The sequence below is a fragment of the Rhopalosiphum maidis genome, chromosome 2 (assembly GCF_003676215.2).
Source record: "Rhopalosiphum maidis isolate BTI-1 chromosome 2, ASM367621v3, whole genome shotgun sequence".
Lineage (NCBI taxonomy): Eukaryota > Metazoa > Arthropoda > Insecta > Hemiptera > Aphididae > Rhopalosiphum > Rhopalosiphum maidis.
The window spans coordinates 20,218,100-20,240,906 of NC_040878.1; the positions used below are offsets into that span (position 1 = coordinate 20,218,100).

The following is a 22,807-nucleotide window of genomic DNA, read 5'->3' on the forward strand; positions in this document are numbered from 1 at the left end:
AATTTAAAAAAGATATATTATCCTCAATGTAATCCAAAAACAAAATAATCATACTTTGAAACATCTGAATAATATTCTATATCTAAGAGTAGCCTTTCGGAATTACATATATCATATATGCACATATGCCATGTAAAATTGTAATAATTATTGATACATAGGTAGAAAAAAAACGATTTTGAGCGGAGACAGTCTATAAGTAATTTTAGTCTAAACACCTAATATAGTAATATTTATTTTATTTGTATCTTAGTTATACCTACATCAGTAGATTATACTAGTTTAACGTTTCACAAACAGAATTGAAAAATATTTACAGAGTAATGAGTACCCTATTTCGGCGGATACACAGTAGATAATTGAATATACCTAATACCTATATGTAAGAAATATTAAGATTTTTAATTTAACGATTTTAGATGTATTTTAGTTTGTATTTCAAAACATATGAATTAATTTTAAGCTATTTACTGCACTTATTTAGATAATTTTACATCGGGATTAGTTATATACAATACGAAGTTATAGTATCGTCTTAAACTCTTAACTCTTAATAATAAATAATAATACATAAATTAATAATAGTATTGATTATAATTTATAGATACAACTGATAGAAGTATCTATACAGAGTGTCCCAAAAAGGACGCTTTTTTTAAATCGGTAGCCTTTTTTTGTTTATATGTTCACAACATTGTTCTCATCATTTAATTTACTATCATTCAGATTTGTTTTCGTGTAATCAATTTTTTCCAAATGTCACCACGGACCTAACACATGTGTTGGTTGTTACTTGTTATTAAGGCCTTTTACCAATCTAAGTGCAGGTTCGGAGACTACGACGACATATCGTATTTTACTCCGACAGAAAGTTGCTCCCAATGTGTTATCGATTCGTTGGTTAATAAAAAATTCAAAAAAACTGGTTCAACTATTGATCTTAAAAGCCCTGGTTAGGTTAAGGCTTCGTCGTGATTCGTGAAACTCATCAGAGAAAATTGAGAGGCAGTTATTGTTAATTTTCTCAACTGGACTTCGGCCTGTCAACAAGCAAGTAGAGAACAATCAAGTAATTTATTTTTCATACATAAACCGCATGTTAATAACATGTTATACTGAAACTGGTATAATGTACATTTTTTTTTTTCTAATTTTATTTAAAATAAGATTTTTTTGGCTTATTTAAATAAAGCGTTCTTTTTGGGACAATGCATAATAATCAGCGGTACTACGGTAAGTCTCTGTTGTTATATGTTAGCTGTTGTCATTGAATCATTATTTATTTCCAAACAAAAAATGTTGCAAAAGTTTTGTAACTATAAAGTTATATTTAAGTAATGTACCTAATACACAATAAAAAGTGACTCTCTGAATACTTTTTTTCATTGGAAAAATGGCGTTTAATTAACGTCGATAATACGTGTATTTTTGGTGTATAAGTATAGTAATTAATCGAATTTAAAAAGATTTACGTTTAAGAATACACGAATATATTAGGTTTAAAATACGTTGATGCATATTCGTATATTTTCGGTGGAAAAATTGCGTTTAAATAACGTCGATAATACGTGTATTTTTGGTGTATAAGTATAATAGTCATTCGAATTTAAATCAATTTATGTTGAACAATAACAATATGGTACTACCGTTTTTAGGTAAAAAATAATATTACCTTGTAGTAATTTCTGTCCGAAATATTTTAAAAATTAGTATACATTTTTAAGTATAATACTTATTGAAATATATCATAAACTTAAAATAAAATAAAATTTTGTGCCTAACTAACCCTTATTCATATTTTAGGGGTAGTTTCACTTGAATATATTTTTTAAATATTATTCCCATCATACTGGTGTTTTTTTACAATATGTACATTTTTTCAGAAAAAAATAAAAATTCATGCAGAAAGGGATTTTGTTGAATTATTTTGACATTATAATTTTTAACTAATTTCGGTTTTAATGGGCAACAACTTAATGTGGGCAAACAGAACTAGTCCCAACGTGCCCACATTAAGTGGAATCCACTGTATATATAAAGAAATAAGAAATAGGTACACATTAGTGTATAATCAATAATAATTTTAAGGCTTTTTTAAAATATTTTAAAGTATTTTACAGAATATTAGTATAATATACATTTTAAAACGATACAACAATCCAACTCCCATTCATACGTGTTATTATCTTTACAGTTTTATAATATTTTATACAAAATATTTTTTATAAATAGCTATTTTTATATCATAATTGTTTACTAAATTACAATTTATATTAGGTTAGTTTAATTTGTTGACCGTTAAGACTAAAAAATTGTAAGTTTTTAAATATTAACATTATAACAAATTACCAGCTTTATCAGTTTCCTAAAAATATTATCAATGTTAACATAAAGTATTTGTTTCTATTATTATTATTCATTCTTCAATTTTTCTAGTATCGAAGAAAATAATTTTTATCAAAATACTAATAGCTATAAATCATAATCAATTTTAAATTTAAACAAGAAAATGTTGAAAGCACGTGTGCTTATGATTATACCATAACTTTCTGTTTACAATTTTTAATAGCATATACATTCTCTGATCTTTTATATTATTATAAAAGTAATTATATTTGCTCTATAGAAAGCACCATAGAAATATAAAACTATAATATATTTTTTAATAAAGTTAACTATAATTCCTTTAGGGAATGTAGGAACATTAAGGAAAAAGATTTAATAATTAAACTATCAACCTAACATTACATTTAAAGTATATTTATGATTCTAAAACTTAAAACTGTTTAAATAGTCTTTATGTACTATGTAAATGGTAATATTTTATACATTGGCATTTTGTTGAGCAGTAATCACATGTTCATTCATAATTAATTGATACTCTTGAAATCTTTGTGTCATTCTTTCAGAAGCTTTAAGAAATTTGCTTGTACAATTTTCAGCACACCTTACCTTAAAACATAAAATTGTTATTAAATTAAACATAAATTTTATAAAAATAGTTCAATATATAAATCATTTTATTATACTTATTAGTATAATAATATATAATTTAAATAAACAGAACTTACTTCATCACTTTTAAGATCGCCTACTGTAAAATCTGTTGCACAATCCATAAAACATAACTCTGTTAATTTATTGTATGACTTAAATATCTCTTTAACCTGAAAAAAACAATAATATTGAAATAATTTGTAGGAAAAATTGTATTATTAAGGTATAATGAACAACATAGATACCTATCCACATGATATTGGTTACACAATAATATCAAACTTAAATCAATGAAACTCCCAATAAATATTTATGTATTATAATATCTAGTATTTTTTAGCAATATACATATTATTTTTAAATACATAAACTTTTTCTGATTTTAGGCTTGTAACAGTCCATTTAGGACCATTGCTACTTCTATTATGTTTTTCCATTTCTCTCTGTTAAACACCGCCCTGATGCCCAATGAAGCAATGATTTTTTTTTAGGTAGATCTTTTACTACTGCATTGTATTATGTTGCCAAAGCCTGCCTCTAGGTTTTTTTCCATTATTTTTTTTTATAAGCAAACCCTCTGCTTAGAGGTAAGCGCCAGAAATATCCTACCTTTTCTAACCTCTTTCTAAGTAAGAAAAGTCGTACACTTGAATTATTGAACAGTTAGTAAATATATAAAATATTAATTATTATACTCATATGAAATATTTTAAGTAGGTAATACACACGTATATTTTAATATCTGCAAGAATACAATAGATGGTCAGAGGTCAGGTGTTAAAAACTTAATCATTGTTGACCAGAAGATAAGTATGGATTTAATTGGTTAAACATTAAACAGGTTATAAATTGAGTATATTTTTACATAACTTACACTGGCCAGTTGAGAAGCATCAAAATCCATATTGCTATCAGTCACGCTTGCATTTGTGTTATCCATTATAAAGTTAAGTGTTGGTTGACGGTTATTATTAGTTATAGTATTATCTATTTTATCTATTTTCTAATTCTAATGTTGAAACGAACAAATCAAAATGAATTGCAACAAAAGTGCAAAAATTTGGAATTGATTTTTTTTCAACCGGTACGACGTGAAACATGTAAAATGTAAATCATTAAATAAAAGTTATCAGTATTCAGTATTATCACAGAATAGTTTGTTTTTTATTATCTTCTGATAAGGAGGTTATCACTCTAGCAGTTAACACAGGTTGGCTATCGGCGGCCCATCACCCGGACAGATTGTGTTACGGTTCAGTAGTTCATATTTTCACCACAAGCGTACAGCGCTAGTAGTAATAAGGGCCATATTTTACTAATGGTATATACTATCCTACGTAATATTAATATAATTTATGATCACAAATTTAATATAGGTTGGTAGTAGATAAATATATTTATCCAGGTATTAATATGTCGATATATATTATTAAGGGATCGTAAAAAACCAAAATAAAAAACGTTATAGAAAATGTAAATCTATATTATATTATATCTTGAGAATTTGAGTTATTTATATTTTTTTATAGAATAACAGTAAAAAGAAAATTGTTGATTAGTACAACAATATACTATAACAATTAATAACTATATACTTACCTAAACTTCCCTTTTTTTTTTTTCATAATATAAAATTAACTGGACAATCAACCAACTTATGAGTTCTCAAACATTATGTATTAGTTAGTACTATGTAGTTAACAAATCCTATATTTCTATAAAATAAATATCTAATTTTAATAAAAATTTTACATTTTCAGTTTTTACCATTGATTTTAAGTCCTAATAGGTAGTATACAAAATAAAACTATACAAATATTGGTTTTAACTAGCCCAGTATTGATTTCTTGTTTGTAGAATATATACCTATTGATAATTATGTTAAACTTCTTCAAACCTAAAATAAAAAGGTAGTATATAATAAATATGTAACAGGTTCATTCAGTTTCATGAATTGTTAGTAGGTATCCATAACTGCATCTGCAACAAGCCAACTTTACAATAGCAAATTTAAAATGAACTACTAAGTAAAACAATACAATTGTCAATTTTTATTAAAAAAATACTATTTATAATAAAAGCTTTAAGCAAACCTTAACCTACAACTTTGTGGTCATAAAAATAAATCAGTAATATATATAAGTAAAAATATTATAATATATTTATTTTATTATTTAAAATTTCGATTGATTTGAGAATAGGCCCCCTGGTACAAAGTACTAAATTACATACTAATTTAAAGAAATAGATTAACTGTTTTTAAACTGAGTTAAATTAATATTTTTCTATGGACTTGTAACTTATCGAATTAAAGTTATAACTTGTTAACTGTTAACTTTTAACTTATCGATCTTGTATTGTCTTAACTTAACTTAAGTTAATTATTTTCATTAACTTGCCCACCTTTGCTTACGAGTTTACTACTACGTATCGTGTAGTGTTGCTAATTTTTATTGTACAACACTTGAATGTCATGGATAAAATAGCAAGTGTCCAAATTGTGATCATGAGCTCATTACTGATATCTTATCTATATCTGTATATTACTATATTATATAGGACATAGGTAGATATATATTATTACTTTGTTATGACAAATTATACATTAATATAGTACTATACATTACACGTCAATACGACAATAAATAACATTAAATTTGAAGTTTTTATATCGTATACACTATTGTTAAAATATTAGGAAACTTGATATTTTATTTCGGAAATTTTTTTTCTTGAGTTTTTCGTCGGGGGGGTTTTCCGGGGGGTTTCCGGGGATTTTTTTTTCCGGAGATTTTTATTCCGATTACCTGATTAAATAGTGGGTAATATCAAATTTACTTTATTATATTAAGATTTAAGTTATTTTTTTATGGTGCATATTTCTTAGGTTTTTAGAAAATATAAATAATATGTATAATATATAATAATATTTAATTATAAATCCTTAGGAATCTCCTTTAGTCCTTGGGAATTTTTAAATTAAATAAATAATACAAAATTATATAGTTATACATACAACTACTTTTTGTTCGCCTACTCCTTATGTCCATTCGGTGATAATTTGATCATCGGTAGAATGTTTAGCACAAATAGCTGAATTTTTAGTTATAGCCAAGTCTTTACGTGGTATTGCTTTGATCCATTTATTTTTTAACTCGTAATTTCTTTGTAGGATTTATATCCAATAAAACACTCAATCATACAACACGTACGAGGCATTATTTTATTTATATGAGTACAATTTTAAGTAAAATACTAGTTATTTTATTATTAGTTTAACATAGTATGTTATATGTTATTGGTATGTTTATTCATATTGTGTGCCCTAAGTACTACTAGTGCTGTACGCGTATGGTGATTATTCACACCGTTCTCAAAAGTGAATAACAATAATATAATATGATTTACCTATAAGATACAAATATTATAATTTTTGCATGCGATTTCCTCTCTTATTTCACAATTTTTGCATACTAAGTTAATATATACTCGTTAGCGTTACTAACGAGTAACAACTTAGCAGTGGCTTAAATTTAAAAATTTGGCCACTATGTGAAAATCTTACGAGCCTTTTCCATTGCTGAATAAATGTAAAAGAAAAATATAAGTTTGTATGTCTATGTTTCTACAAGATGGTAATTTGTTTTGTAATATCAAGAAAACTTAATGTTTTAAAAACATTAGAAGCCGTAAAAAAATTAAATCAATTTAGGAATTTTTCTTTTCTACTGCAAGTGTATCATAAGATTTACATTTTTATTTACTCTTGGTTGAACTACTTAATTCTTTATTTTTTTCATTCTATACACAGAAAGAAAATAAAACGTTATAACTTATAATTAAAATTCAATACAATTAAGATAAAAACTGTTTTAGTTTTGTTAAATATATTGGTAATGATTTTATTGATTTTGTTGATTTAACTTATATTTACTATTATACTATTATTGAAACTACTGTTATACTATGTAGTACCTAACCAATAATCAATATCTATACTTACGCGAATTTTTATGAATAAGTAAATGTAACTATGTAACCTGTGATAAATCGTTCACTGGCGACGAAATTATAAGCTATCGAATAACAATATTATAAATTATAATGATTACCTATAATCAAATACACAACACGAGTCACAAAACCACGAATTAAGATTCCTGCTGAATTTTTTTTTCCCAGTTCACAGTACTGTGCTGGGATTAAATTTTATTTTTAAATATTTTTTTTTCGTATTGTTTTAAATAATGTTATAGTTCAAATAATAATATCTATTAATAAAATTTTGGAACCCTGGAAAATCAAATAAATTATTTTGCTTATAACTTTATTAATATTTATCATATATTTTTTTTTTATTGTCTCTTTGAACTCATCTAATTAATTAAATGATATTATCACATTATCGATAACAGCTTTTGTTGATTTTTAAAATGATAGGACGCGTGTGCGTCCATAGCAGTGAAAGAGTTAATCATGTATATCTTAATTCATAATTCGTGGTTACAACAATCAAAGCCGACTGGCTCCAAGCTCGTGTGTCGTATATATAATATATTACTATATTATTTAACTATTGTCTATTTATACTGGTCGGAACATAACTATGGCTGGGAAACTGTTTTTAAAAATAAAATTGTTACCTACCTAACTATTCGTTATTTATAAATATGTACGTAATCATTGAATGAAAGTATGGAAATATTATTATTATACTCATTACAATTACAATTACAATTTAATCTATGGACTATAGTACCTAATAAATAATAATAATTACATGACAAAATATTTTACAAATACAAAAACATCCAATAATATAAAATCCTTAATTAATACAAATTAACAAATTACCAGTCAGGAATCGGGATTCTAAATAGTATAAGCTAATAAAAAGGTTTAATTTACTACAAATTATTATATATTTAATTAATAATTTTAAAAATTTATATTGTGCATTTTCAATCTGATTGACATCTATGCTATTAAACTTTTATATTGAGCTCCTAAAACATCATAAGACATCAGTACATCACTATTAAAAGACCTTTTTTATTGACCAAATTGTTGTGGAATTTATTTAGGTACTTAACATTTAATTCGTAAAAACCAAATTGTAAAATTAAATTTCCTATAAATTAAATATTGACAAACCGATAACTTATGATGTTAAGGTCTCGTTTCCAAAATCCAAATGCGTTATAATTATAAATAGGTAACATACTAACATCGCAAACCCAAATACCCAATATTGTACATATATAATACGTAAGTTATAAATATAAAGTACGTCCATTGTCCACGGTATTAGTGCATTACCAAAACAATAATACAAACTTATAAAGCTTATTTTTATAAATGCAAAATTACACTTTTAACTATATTTTTAGCTCAAAATAAGTTGGGGGGTGCTAAGCACCCTCTGGCACTTCCGTGGACTGCATGTGCGACAATGGCGATGTTATTGTTTTAAAACATACTTTTGAATTTTATACATTTATAATTTATATAGTATATACATATATATCTCAATAATTTAATGTAATATATAGGTAAGTATATTGTATATAATCGATGAATTTCTTCTTGACCCGCTTTTGTTAGTGTCTTTGTAAAATAAGAACTAATATAATAACTACTTGGAGTCATTTTATAATAAGTCAAAGAATATTTTTTTTTCAAAATTATTTTATTGTAATACTTTATACAACGTTAATATTTCTCGTTTCTTGATATAAATAATTATTTAATTGGTATTTAATAAAAAAATGTATGCAAGGTAACTATAAGATAAGAATAACAGTGTTAGGTAATTTTCCACACCACCTTTATTATTAAACGACGTACAATAACATTGTCCGTATTGTTTAATAACTTTATGAGGTATTACACGAGGCGCGTTTTTTTTATTGTGGTGTCCCCAGTAGGCCTAATCCACATTGTAAGCGAGAACGCATCATATGCAGGGGCGTAGTTAGGTAGGGGCTTTGAGTTACGTCAATAATTAATATTTTCACAACAAATGTGTGCCATAGAGTCATAAAATACTATAGTATTTATATAACATGGTGTTCTATGGTATTAAAAGTTTCACCATTGCGAGGCGTAGAAGTTTTTTAATTTTTTTTTTACTGGGGGGGAGAGGCAGCAAAATATGTGTTGCCCTTATCATAAAATTCCTAAGTACGCCACTGATCATGTGAATGCATTCAAATAATAAAAAAAATATACAATAACTTAAACTATGTAGATTCTAATAATACTTAATAATTTTTTTCAATAAGGAATCCTAGGAATAAAAATATGATTTTCGCTATTGTACATGCTACAAAAACGGGTAATGTGTATAAAATGTGTGTTGCCGGCCGGCGATAGTCAATGTGTTGGATGAGTGAATGAGAGATGAGCGTTGACGCGTAAGGGGACAACTAAATAAAAATTATTATAATATACTAATATAATAACTTAACCTAACCTATACTATAAAACAAACACATCCTGGCAACACTTGATATTAAGATGAGCTTCTTATTGATGCTGCTAATCTTCCTCCGGGTTGAAACGAAGCTGAGTGCTGACACATTTCCCATCAGCTTTGTGGCAAATTCTTCTTCACTAATAAATATTATATAAACTATACTGTACCTACTACGATTCTAAAAATTATTATATAATACAAATAAATCCTTTCGACACTTGATATTAAGATGAGCTTCTTTTTGCTGCTGCCAGACGTCCTCCATGTAGAAATACAGCCGACACATTTTCCATCAACTTTGTGACAAATTCTTCTTCACTAATAAATATTATGTATAGTATACTGTACCTACTACGATTCTAAAAATTATTATATAATACAAACAAATCCTTTCGACAGTTGATTATCAGTTGAATTTCTTTTTGCTGGTGCCAGACGTCCTCCGTGTTGAAATACAACAATCGACTTTGCTGCCAATCTTCCTCCGGGTTGAAACGAAGCAGAGTGCCAACACATTTCCCATCAGCTTTGTGACAAATTCTTCTTCACTAATAAATATTATATAAACTATACTGTACCTACTACGATTCTAAAAATTATTATATAATACAAATAAATCCTTTCGACACTTGATATTAAGATGAGCTTCTTTTTGCTGCTGCCAGACGTCCTCCATGTAGAAATACAGCCGACACATTTTCCATCAACTTTGTGACAAATTCTTCTTCACTAATAAATATTATGTATAGTATACTGTACCTACTACGATTCTAAAAATTATTATATAATACAAACAAATCCTTTCGACAGTTGATTATCAGTTGAATTTCTTTTTGCTGGTGCCAGACGTCCTCCGTGTTGAAATACAACAATCGACTTTGCTGCCAATCTTCCTCCGGGTTGAAACGAAGCAGAGTGCCAACACATTTCCCATCAGCTTTGTGACAAATTCTTCTTCACTAATAAATATAAATATTATATATTTATATATAGTATACTGTACCTACTATGATTCTAAAAATTATAATATAATACAAACAAATTCTTTCGACAGTTGATATTAAGATGAGCTTCTTATTGATGCTGCCAATCTTCCTCCGGGTTGAAACGAAGCCGAGTGCCGACACATTTTCCATAAGCTCGATGACAAATTCATCATCGGTGAGTAGTCCATGATCCAGCTAAATGTTTAGTTCCTATAAAACTACAAACTAACGTGCAGATTAAATGCAATAGAAAAAACAATTTTAATATTTCAGAAATATTTGTTGGTGTTCTCTTATTTTTGAATTTAAATTAATTTTAAATTTTATATTTATAATTTATCAATTAAAAATGTAAACAAGAACGAAGAAGATTATAGTATATTGAAGTTTAACTTTCTGTTCGGTGGCCACCTTTTAAATTCCTCACTCTCTTTTATAAGAAAGTTAAACAGCACAATAACTATAAAAAATATAAATTTAAACATACACAAAGATGAACTAGCTATGTAATAAGAAAAAAAATTGGTAATTTATCAACGTATTATTAAAATAAAAAGAACACCTAAAACCGTAGTACAGTAAATTATCTGAAAGAAAACCATAAAAGTTAAATTTAATTTAAGTAAATATTCATAATATACTGTACTACTGTTCAAAAAATTATAGTATTAAAAAAACACAGTCTTGCGACATTTGTTATTGAAACGATCTTCTTATTGATGCTGCCAATCGTCCTCCGGGTTGAAATTATACAAGGATATAGCGTAATTATTTCAGTTTTGTTGTTTTTCCGATATTATGGCAAGATCTGAAATTTTTTGTTTTATTTTACTATTTACCACCCAAAGTACCAAATAGATCATATTTGCTACAAGAATTCATGACAAACAGAAAATAAACTACATAATTGTAAAATCATTATACATTTTTCGCTACGTTCAAGATCTAAGGTGTACTTAACGACTTATTTTATTCTTGGCAATTTCATCATTAATGCGTGGTCGGTAACCTTTTTGAACTCTCAGGCCAAATTCACAAATTAAAAACAGTTTGTGGACCAGATAAAAATAAAAATTTTATTTTCTTAAATTATTTACTATGGAAAAAAATATTGTCTAGAACTTTAAAACAATATAATATAAATAGAAAAAAATGTCAGTGTTTTAAAATTTAAAACGGGTCGTATGCCGGTTGTCGACCACTTCATTGGACTGGATGATCGAAAATAAATTATAGGCTGTCATCGGGCCATCGGGGTAACAGCTCGTAGAAGTCAATAAACATTTATTTTATGTATAAATAATAAATTTATTACTACCCCAAAATTATAGGACAATTAACCTACGTAAGGATCCTTCAACGCTTTTCGGCGAAATCAAGCTGTGCCATATTAAAGTTCAAACGTGTACCGTCACTGAAGAAACAGCTAGTTTATTTCTTCATTCGTCTTCTTTACGCTTCGGAATGGAATTATTGAAATATTTTATGAAAATGAGTGTACTTGTCATGTACTGAAGGCTGTTGTTTGACGACTGTTCAATAAAATTATTAGAATTGTTAATCGTCTCCTACAAATGACAACGATTGTCGTTTGCCATGGATGATAAATATTATAATAATATTTTTTTATAGAACTCTTTGTGATTTTATAGGATTTATTATTATATTTCAGCTGTCTTGCATACAAAACTTTTGGTATCTAATTAATTTCATACGTAAAATCATAATAATTGTATATTATCATCATATCAATTTACTTTTCGAACTTAAAATAAAATATATTCATTTTTATGAAAAATCCGCTTCCTGGATAATGTAATCGATATAGACGCATATTTTATTAATCATATATAAATTATATAATACTGAACTTCAAACAGTCATAATATAAGTTTCCAGTGAGCATTTTATTTTTGTTTTTGCATTAAAAAAACTAATGAGAATTCCTATAGAACATTTTAAAATTGTAGATATAAAAAGTAAATATTTATATGAATACTAATAAAAAAAATAATTTGAACATTTTAAAAATTTTAAAAATTTGTAATAATAAAAATAAAGAACATTGTATATATATATATATGGTTTGAAATATTATTAAAATAATAACATAAATAAGAAATACTCTCATAAAAAATTAGTTAAAACTTTAAGTTATCGGAAGATTATTTGTTTTTAAACCATATAGTATTATAGTCTATGACACAATATAAAAATCGTTTTACAAGAATTAGTTTTTTTTTGGGATGAAAAATTAATACTCAATAAGTCATAAAATATTAAACTTCAGTCAAAAAAAATAATGTGACTTTCCAGAAAACCTTTTATATTTGTTATATTTAAAAAAAACTAATGAGAATTACTATATTAAATTTGTATACAAAAAGGCAATATTATATGAATATCTAATGAAAAAATAATTTGAAATTGTGTAGATTTAGACAAAATTTTTCAAAATTTTGATTTTAAACGTTTATAAAAATATATCGTGACTATACATTTTTTATTACAGTTATTTAGTGACTGATGAGGAACACTATATTAAATTTTAAATCATATTTGCTATCAATAATTTGTATAGGTTTAAAAAAAAAAAAAAATTTAATTATTTAAAATTGTTAAAATGTTTTTATAATTATACAATGTATGTATAGGAAATCATAATGTAGACAGTTGGGAAAATTTTCAATATTCTATGATTAGCATTTTTGAATTAACACTTAGTAAATAAATTAATTTTGTCGAAATTATACAAATATATAGCGTAATGATTGCAGTTTTCCCGATATTATGACAAGATCTGAACTTTTTTATTTTATTTTACTATTAAACACCCAAAGTACTAAATATATCATATTTGCTACAAGAATTTATAACAGATAGCAAAAAAAAACTAAATAATTTTAAAATCAATATACATTCATTGCTACGTTCAGGATACAAAGTATAATTGACGAATTTATTTTATTATTGGCTATTTTTTAATTTTAACCTTTTAGAACTCTCGTGCCATATTCACAAATTAAAAACAGTTCGCGGACCAGACAAAAATAAAAATTTTATATTCTTAAATTATTTACTATGAAAAAAAATATTATCTAGAACTTTAAAATAATAAAATATTAAAAAAAAGATTTCATTGTTTAAGAATTTAAAACTGGTCGTAATAACCCGACGGTTGCCGACCGGACATTCGGAAATAAAATATAGGTCTAAGTAATCGGGGTGGCAGCTTGTACAAGTCAATAAATATTTATTTAAAGTATAAAAATTAAATTTATTACTATCCTAAAATTATAGGAAAATTAACCTACGCAAGTCCTTGGACGCTTTTCGGCGAAATCAAGCTGTGCCATATTAAAGTTCAAACGTGCACCGTCACCGCAGAAACAGCTAGATTATTTCTTCATTTGTCTTCTTTACACTTAGGAATGGAATTATTGAAATATTTTATGAAAATGAGAGTACTTGTCATGTACTGAAGGCTGTTGTTTGACGACTGTTCAATAAAATTATTAGAATTGTTAATCGTCTCCTACAAATGACAACGATTGTCGTTTGCCATGGATGATAAATATTATAATAATGTTTTTTTATAGAACTCTTTGTGATTTTATAGGATTTATTTATTTGTTATTATTTTATTTTTATTTTTTTTTTTATTTATTATATTTCAGCTTTCTTGCATACGAAACTTTTGGCATCTAATTAATTTCATACCTAAAATCATAATAATTGCATACCCTGAATTTTTTTTTAAATTATAATTTTATTATTTCAATAGTTGTTGGGTAAAATTTCTCATCAAAAAATAAGACCATCTTCGACCAGTATAATTTTACATTGTACACAATGCATTAATGCATTATACATTACAAATTGAATTCAAATTGTACAAATTCGTTATAGTGAAATACTTAACCTAGTCTACATGTAGTCGCCTACTATGGTAGCTATACAGCAGTTTACGGTTTGGCTGAACTAAATGATTAATAATTTTAAAAATATTTAAAAGTTTAATCATTCAATTAATATTATATACTAAATAGTTAATAGATTATGATCTACGTATAATAGAGAAGAATTTATAAAATCAATAAAATTAATTTCTAAATACAAGCAGTTATTCACATTCAACTCGTTATATACACATGTGACTATATCATTCTCGTTTCGGTACCGTCCTGTTTAGGAATAATTTATACCAATTCATACTATTTTTTACTGATTTTAAAATAATCAATAGGTTCTAATGTTAATAAACTAAGAGAATTTGTGATAATAATATATATATAATAAATGCATTTATTTATGGTATTATGCTATGTTTATTTTATCCTATAAGTGTATAGTCAAAATATTTTGAAAATTATAATATGTATAAGAAATACAAGCATTAACATTTGGTAAAATTTTCAAATAACTACAGTTATTCGTTTTTAAATTACTACAAAAAATAAAAATCGGTTGAGGAGAAATAATCATCACAGAAATATAAAATGAATATCTAATAATGTCTTAGAAATTCAAAATTCAGACAATTATAAATAAAATATTTTTTTATTTTCGGAAAACTTTTTATTTTTGTTAGGGATAAAAAAACTTATATTAGTCAGGTACTCGGCCAGTTAAAAATGAAAAATGCTATTTATACAATTAATATAAATATAAATTATTATATAAAATGGGTCTGGTAATATACTAATATAATGATTATGTATTTTCTGTCTCATGTATTTTATGCATCGCGCGTTCGGGAATAAAATATGCATACGTATGTCATCCGGCGGGTAGCAGATTGCCCGGTGCAATAAGTATGTATTTATTTTATGTCTAAAAAAGTAAATTAAAGCTCCAAAAGTATAGAAAATCAAACTCACGTAAACATCGATTTTTTTTTGTGAAATTTAGTTGTGTCATATTTAATGTCCACACGTTCAGTAATCAGATCGCCGACCCAGGAACACCTTTTCTCGTCCATCTTTACCGCGTTTCGAATTAAAGATATTGAGATATTTCATAAAAATAAGCTGAACAGAACGGCATATGCGTGTAAAATATTATGTATATTAAAGTACGGTTTAACGATTTGTACATCTATTTTTTTCTCCGTTAAAATTATTACAACCGTCAATCGTCTCCGACGAATAGCGAAGGTTGATGATTGCCATAGATGATAGATTAATATGATAGATCCATATCCATAGATCATATACTGTATTATTATATTGTAATATTATTATTAGCCAGGCTTAACTTTTTTCGGGAGTTTACCGTTCGAGAGACTCAATTGTGTACTTATACAAATTTTATATGCATGACAAGGCGGAGGGCGGGGTAGATTGTATAGATGTTTTTCAGTACATTGAAACTAGACTCATTTAAAGTTTCTGCCATTGGCATCGCATAAATTAGTAATTAGTTGTTGTTATCGATATTGTTCGCCCGTATTATTATTGAATGACACCCGTCTTCTCATTATTAATGTAAAAATATAATACAAAATATTATAATATTAATATCGAAAACCATCATAATTATTTTCAAAATAGATAAAAATATTAAGTTATACCACAATTTTCTTCAAACTTTTTTATTGCTTTACTACTTTTTGATTATGGTGAGTCTTCGTCTCAAAGACCCCTGACGAGCCGCCTGCAGGTGCTAATAAGGTCATGGCATACAATTAATCTACATAATATTTTTGTAATAACTTAAAACAAAATAGATAACTATACCTATAATCGTTATTTTTCGTTAAAATATCCAGTTTTGTCAATATTCAAATTTGGTATATGTACTAACAGTAGCGCCGAACACGGATATGAAATGGAGAAAATTCCCCAGAAATATTTATGGGTGGGTGGGTGATAATCAAAAGTAGTTTGTTATGCAGTATCTTGTATGTGTATAGTTAGAAATAAATATAGTAACATTCAAACGTAACTAAACATTTTTTTAGTAGGTGGGTCTAACACTAGCATTTTTTCCCCATAACATGAAATATAGATCGGCGCCACTGGACTTACGACTAACTTCTGAGACTGGGAGTGAGAATATGAATAAAGTTAAAACTTTTAAGTAATAAAAATAATATAATAGTAACTATAGTTATATTAAGGTATATACTATTCTGATTAATATAAAAAAAACATAAGATGGTGACCAGACATGAGTTATGGTTATTTTAACTGAGAAGTGAAATGTTCAGTAACTTCAGTTACTACATTTTAATTTTTATTAAAGGTATAAACGAAACCTAATGTTATGAAAGATTTATTTATGAAATAATTTATGCTTATATTATAAAAATATTAGGTTATAATAGAAAATATTTTTTTATTGTCTATTAAACAAAAATTATATGTATTATGTTGGATAACAAGCTTTGAGGCTTATCAGTGCACATTTTTTTTTGAATCAATGACTTCCACAGATATGTAAAATACATTTAGTTAAGTTTATTTTATATATCTGTGATGACTTCAGATATTAATATTTTTTTTGTTTTGCATTGCATATAATATTATCAATTATTGATCATTTTTTTTTCAAAAAAGTTTTCTCATCCACAACAATATAATTTTTGTCATACAAAAATTCATATCACATTATCTAATACTTTGAACCAAATTAATGTTCAAATTAGATGTAAATATAGAATAACAAGATCATTAAAAGATTAAAATAATATCTCCAAGGATAATACCTCCATTCTATTTTTTTTTTTACTCATTAAAGACTAAAGTATATAGTAATATAATATAATCAAAAATGAAGAAATAGTTTATTTATGATACCATTACATTATTAATATTAAATTAATTTAAATATTTTAGCTATAATAATAACATATTAAAATTCATAACATTCAATTTAATATATTAATAATGGGATGTATAAATATTTATTTTAACTTAATAGTTCTTCAAATATTTAACAGTCTCTTACACATGGACGTGACCTATAAATATGGGTTTGTAGAATTTATGAAGATGTTGTACAATTCAGCGTAAATAAAGTATATAATATAATATAATATAATATAATTTTCTAAATGACATTTAATTTTTTTTAAACGAAGACAATATAATTGTATGTTTAAAATGAAAAATAACATTTATAAATATTTATATCTTTAAATTTTTTAAAATAAAAACTTAATACAAATTTTGATGCAGATCTACCAATTATTATCCCATTTGTTATTCCATTCATCTTGAATTGGTTGATATTTTTCAGTTGTTTGATCTGAGGACGATGCATGAGTATTATTAACATCCCAAGACGTCCAGCTGTTTTTCCGCTGCACATTTCTATTAAAAAATAAATACGTATTTTGCATTTAGGTATAAGTTATTAATATGAATAAAGGTAAATTATATTTTTTTTTTAATGCCTTTATACTAAACATGGAAAAATGAGACAAATTTCATTATCTACTGTGTTTATAGTTTTAAAATAGTACATTAAGAAGCAACTATTTGATTAAAGACTATTTTCTTTTTCCTAATCAGATAAAATGTACCCTTAATCAATAGAAATAAAATAAAAATTTTTATCAAGCAAAATTGTTAATAAACTACAATGTACATATATAATAATATATACAATAAAACGCTTACATTATGTTAATCATATATCATAATAATCAAGGCAGTGGCGTATGCAGGATTACGCAGGGGGTGTCATATATCATAATTATATGTACAAATTGACATATACGATAGTCATCGTTTCATAATTTGAACAGATACTTATTTTTAAGGGGGGGTGTCATATCTCACAGACACCCCCCCACTGGGTACGCCACTGAATTAAGGTTAGATTCTCCTTAAGGCCGATCTTTGAGTAGAACACTATTAATATTTAATAACAAGATAATTTTTTTATAAAATCACATTTTATAAATATAATTACAATATTATGTACCTTAATTTATTTAAAAATGTATTGTATACTATATACCTACTGTTGTGAGTAAATTAACTGAAAGCATGGAAAGATTTATAAGAAATAATCAAATAAATCATTTATTAGATTACTCATAATAATTGTCACATTAACTCATAGTAATTTTAAAATATTTGTTTTAATGAAGCATATGTTTTAAAACAATATGTGCATACAAGTATTTCCTTACACTTCACTAATGTAATGTTTTCATTTTTTTTTTTTTTTTTTTGAAACAAATTATATTGATTTAGTGAAAATTAAATTTAACATGAGAATTAAAATTAATGACTATAATTTATTCTATTAAATATGACTTAAGATGGGATAAACTATTATTTATTTTAATAAACTAGGTTTGTGAGCAACTTAATTTTAATTTTAGAAGTTAATAATACTCATTCTTAAAATTTATTGAATGATAATAAGTTAGAAAGTTAGAAGCTATAATAAAAAAAATATTCAATAGTATGGATTTTAATTTTTTTTAAAATATTTTTAGAGCATATTTCAATATTTATACAGTTATATTATAGTTATTTTTGCGCTGTATGTTTTCTGAAACTAAATTATAATATTGTATTGTTGAAATAAAAAGATTGGGAATTAATAATGAATTGTCGTTATGATTTTGTTTGTAAATTAGGTCACTAAATTTTTAAGCGAATTATGACAATGTTATACTATAGTATCTTATATGCTTATGATAAATATATATTAAAAACTTGCTTAAAAATTTAACTATCGTAAAAAAAAGTGTACAGACACAGATAATGTTCTTTCTTATACATTTCAAAATAAGATCAATTCACTTATAAAATTTAAAACACTGTTAGAAATAAACTAAAATCACAAAATTGGTTCTATCAAACACCAATTTTACAAGTTGTAAGTTTGTAGAACAGACATAGTACATGCAGGTTAAGTGTTCTCTTAAATAAAGTCAATTCTTGTCATATAAAATCTCAAAGGGAACAAAAAAAAGTTCAAAATTTAGTTTTAATTTAATGTATATCAGTGTAATGGTAGTTTCAAGGAAATTTAAATTTAGTTTGTGATGATTGAAATTTGAGATATTGACGTTCAATATAAGAAGAATCTACTGAATACATTATTTGCTACTTTGTAAATAAATATAATAATTAATATTCATACTTTTGATTTCCAGAAGAACCATCAGAAATTAATGAGGAGTTCTCAGTGGAATGGGCTACAAAATTAGTCGATTGTGATTTTGGTGGTGTTGGAATATTACTGCCAGTGATATTTTGCCATTCTTTACGACCTAAATCGTTCACCTAAATTATAAATTACATTATAAAAATAGGAAATACAATATTTGAAATTAAGTAAATAATAAAAGTTATAAAAACATTAATACTTTACCTTTGTAGTCATAGAAGAAAATTGAGTGGATACGTCATCAATTAATGTACCTTCTTTTATCTAATAATACAGATACAAACAAGCATAACATAAATCATAAAAACTTAAATACTTCAACTAGTAACCCTGATATATATAATTTTTTTAAATAATAAAAAAATAATAACTGGAAAGCGCTTAGAAAAATAATAATTATTAACTTAGTTTAATGATAAAAGATACTTTAATACTCAAATACAAAAACAATATTAATGAGAACAAAAGTAACTACCCAATATTTACTCATGCTATACTATCAAATAGAAATGTTCTTTATAATTTAATATACTATAATATAAATATTAAATTCATGCTATTGAAATTATTGCATGCGACTTACCTTTGAGCTTATGTCAGTAGTTATATCTGATACCTTTTGAGTGGCTAGTCCACCTATTTTAATGGCACTTTGTGTTGCTTGAGATGCTAGTTTTGATGCAGATGAGGAAAATAAAGACCATCCCTACAAAAATTATTTTTACCAATAGCTTATTAATTTAATATTACTAATTATTAAAATATAGAAAAATAACACATTAAGACATTTCTTTTATATTATTCACTTAAAACGAATAGATAAAGAATTTCATAACAAACATAATAGATAGCTTCTAGTTAGCAACATTTTTAATATCTGAATTGTCCTATCAGCACCGTTGATCTAACCCATTAGACTACTAATTTAATTAATTAATGTTTATTGATTTTTTTTTTTGTAATAAGGCTATTTTCTCTTGTATGTGTATAAGTTCTAAGAAAAAAGTATGTAGAACATTTTTTTTAGTAATAATAATTAATTAATTTCTAAGTTTGTATACAGTTTATAGTTTGTTAGGGACTAATAATGAGACAGATCAACATTGCCATTACTTTTTTATATGAGAAGTAGAGTGGTGAGTAGTGGTTGTCTATTGGTTTTTAATAAATAGACATAAAGTTTGGTGCATAATTTTTTTGATTTTAAAATTACTATAAACCATTTAATTTTGACATGAAAATTACAATCAAATAAACTTTGTAAAAATGTACAATGGCTTATGGTAACGTTTCTCAACCTGGGGGTCGCATAGGTTAAAAATAGTAAAATGCCAATTTACAAAATGAACCTTCATATTATATTATATATAGTATATTATTTGTACATTGTAGATTAATAAATAATGGTTCTCTCATTTGATTAATCAATTAATGATAGATATTTCTATTGTTCAAATTTATACTTATTTTGAGGAATGTGACACTAAAAAGGTTGAGAAACGATGGCTTAAGGGAAACAATTATTATTATTATTATTATTGTAATATGGTGAATATTAAATTTATAAATGTATAACTTACACTAGAAAATGATGACACTGCAGAATCAAGAAGATCTTGAGATTGACTTCTAGGTGGTGGTTCAACTGTATTACCAAATCCAGAATAACGTCCACCTTGATTTGGAGGTACATTGCTGTTAGAAAAATTACAAAAACAAATTATATATACCAAAAAATATGAATATAAAGAGAACATATTATTTTTTTTTATATATAATATATATTACTATTATTTTTACACATTTTTAGTTTGTTCCTTACCTAGGTTTTGTCATATTTTCATATTGTTTTCTTGCAAAAAATGCTTCTTTTTCATCTTTGATATTTGGAATGTTAACATCATTTTGATAGCCAGAACTCAATTCATTATAATTAGTTGATGGCTCATTAAAATTATACTTTTGAGATTGGTTACCCTTCCTAAGAAAAATAAGAATACATTGAATATTATTTATATAATATATTCTTATTATAATAATATAATAATAATTGTTATTATTATTAGTTCACCAAATTGAATTTACATTTTCATATGATCTACATTATAATCTTTAGCTGATGATGTAGTAGGGCTCCATTGTTCCCCTTTAGCTAAGTTTAAAATCTATAAACAGACGAGCAAAATTAAATAATGATTAAATATACAATAAATCAAATAATTAATTCTACTAACCTTATCTCGGTATAGGGCTGCAGCTTTAGTATTATATTTTTGTTCAATAGTCATTGAATCACTCCAGTCTGGTTGAGATTTGAAAAATTCTTTAGCATTTCTATTTCCTCCAACCTAGATATAAAACATAATATTCTTTAATATTTTTACTTTTATTTATATAAAGGTGCATTTGCTGTAGATATATAATTATATTATTCAAATATTGATACAATTAACTTACTCTCATTTTTTCCAACTCTAAATCTTTCCAAGAATCCATAGTGATAGATCGTACAAATGACAGGTGAACCCCAAGACCTCTATGTTTTCCTGAACACATTAAACAAATCCAAATACCATAAGAGACAGAAGCCCATTGTGGATTATGAGAACCGCACTCAAAACATTTCTACAACAAATTTTAATTCATCAATTTAAACTAGTAATTAATTAATGTAGTTCTTACCGAATTATCCTGTTGAGTCATAAGCTCTTGAAGAATTCTTGGAGTTTTGTTAGTTAAATGTTTCATACTCATGGTTATGAAAAAGAAATTTACTACAAAATATTGAACAAGATATACAAACAATTGGAAAGAAATTAAAAATATAACATACTGCAGAATAAGTTTAAGAATTTTATTTACACTTGTATAACGCAACTAGTGTATTAGATAACATAATATTTAGATAAGTCAATAGCAGTAAAATTCGAGTAGGCGTGAGACAAACGAAACGAACTCGCGATTGCTTGATACCAATAACTTCCTATCGTGTAATTTCGTTTTTATGCCTATACATTTCCAACCAAACAACCATTTAGTTATATAATTGTCCACGACGGGTAAACTAAATAATTGAGTACTAGTGACACAAGGCAGTAGGATAGTAGGCACTCGCCAATCACCACTATCCAGTGGCCACTAGTGGTTGATGCCTATTGAAGTATTGACGGATTACATGAATCCTGAATTCCTGATATTATGCATATGACGT

The 22,807-nt window shown here is 25.7% G+C and overlaps 2 protein-coding genes across 3 annotated transcripts; both read right to left on the reverse strand.

Annotated features, from left to right (window-relative positions):
* Window positions 1-2,739: 2,739 nt before the first annotated feature.
* Window positions 2,740-4,123, reverse strand: LOC113554290 (mitochondrial import inner membrane translocase subunit Tim9-like). The gene is made up of 3 exons (XM_026958056.1): window positions 3,872-4,123; window positions 3,072-3,167; window positions 2,740-2,952 (listed from the first exon to the last, which is right to left on the reverse strand). Exons 1-3 carry the CDS (start codon window positions 3,935-3,937, stop codon window positions 2,824-2,826), a joined length of 291 nt encoding a protein of 96 aa, XP_026813857.1. The 5' UTR covers window positions 3,938-4,123; the 3' UTR covers window positions 2,740-2,823.
* Window positions 4,124-17,301: 13,178 nt separating this feature from the next.
* LOC113553768 (ADP-ribosylation factor GTPase-activating protein 1-like) lies at window positions 17,302-22,795 on the reverse strand. 2 transcript variants are annotated; one of them, XM_026957279.1, is made up of 10 exons: window positions 22,279-22,792; window positions 22,054-22,221; window positions 21,831-21,944; window positions 21,682-21,761; window positions 21,419-21,577; window positions 21,177-21,291; window positions 20,180-20,302; window positions 19,801-19,860; window positions 19,570-19,712; window positions 17,302-17,777 (listed from the first exon to the last, which is right to left on the reverse strand). In XM_026957279.1, exons 1-10 carry the CDS (start codon window positions 22,348-22,350, stop codon window positions 17,645-17,647), a joined length of 1,167 nt encoding a protein of 388 aa, XP_026813080.1. In that variant the 5' UTR covers window positions 22,351-22,792; the 3' UTR covers window positions 17,302-17,644. The 2 variants fall into 2 exon arrangements, with proteins under 2 accessions (XP_026813080.1, XP_026813081.1); XM_026957280.1 differs by lacking the exon at window positions 19,801-19,860 and having other exon boundaries at window positions 20,213-20,302; window positions 22,279-22,795.
* Between the last annotated feature and the right edge of the window lie 12 nt (window positions 22,796-22,807).

Coding starts and splice junctions, on each gene's coding strand:
- LOC113554290 (XM_026958056.1), bottom strand. CDS start 3,937: ATGGATAACACAAATGCAAGCGTGACTGATAGCAATATGGATTTTGAT. Junction 3,168..3,871: donor ATGCTTCTCAACTGGCCAGT/GTAAGTTATGTA, acceptor TGTTTTTTTCAG/GTTAAAGAGATATTTAAGTC. Junction 2,953..3,071: donor GCGATCTTAAAAGTGATGAA/GTAAGTTCTGTT, acceptor TTATGTTTTAAG/GTAAGGTGTGCTGAAAATTG.
- LOC113553768 (XM_026957279.1), bottom strand. CDS start 22,350: ATGAGTATGAAACATTTAACTAACAAAACTCCAAGAATTCTTCAAGAG. Junction 21,945..22,053: donor TAGAGTTGGAAAAAATGAGA/GTAAGTTAATTG, acceptor TTTTATATCTAG/GTTGGAGGAAATAGAAATGC. Junction 21,762..21,830: donor CAGCCCTATACCGAGATAAG/GTTAGTAGAATT, acceptor GTCTGTTTATAG/ATTTTAAACTTAGCTAAAGG.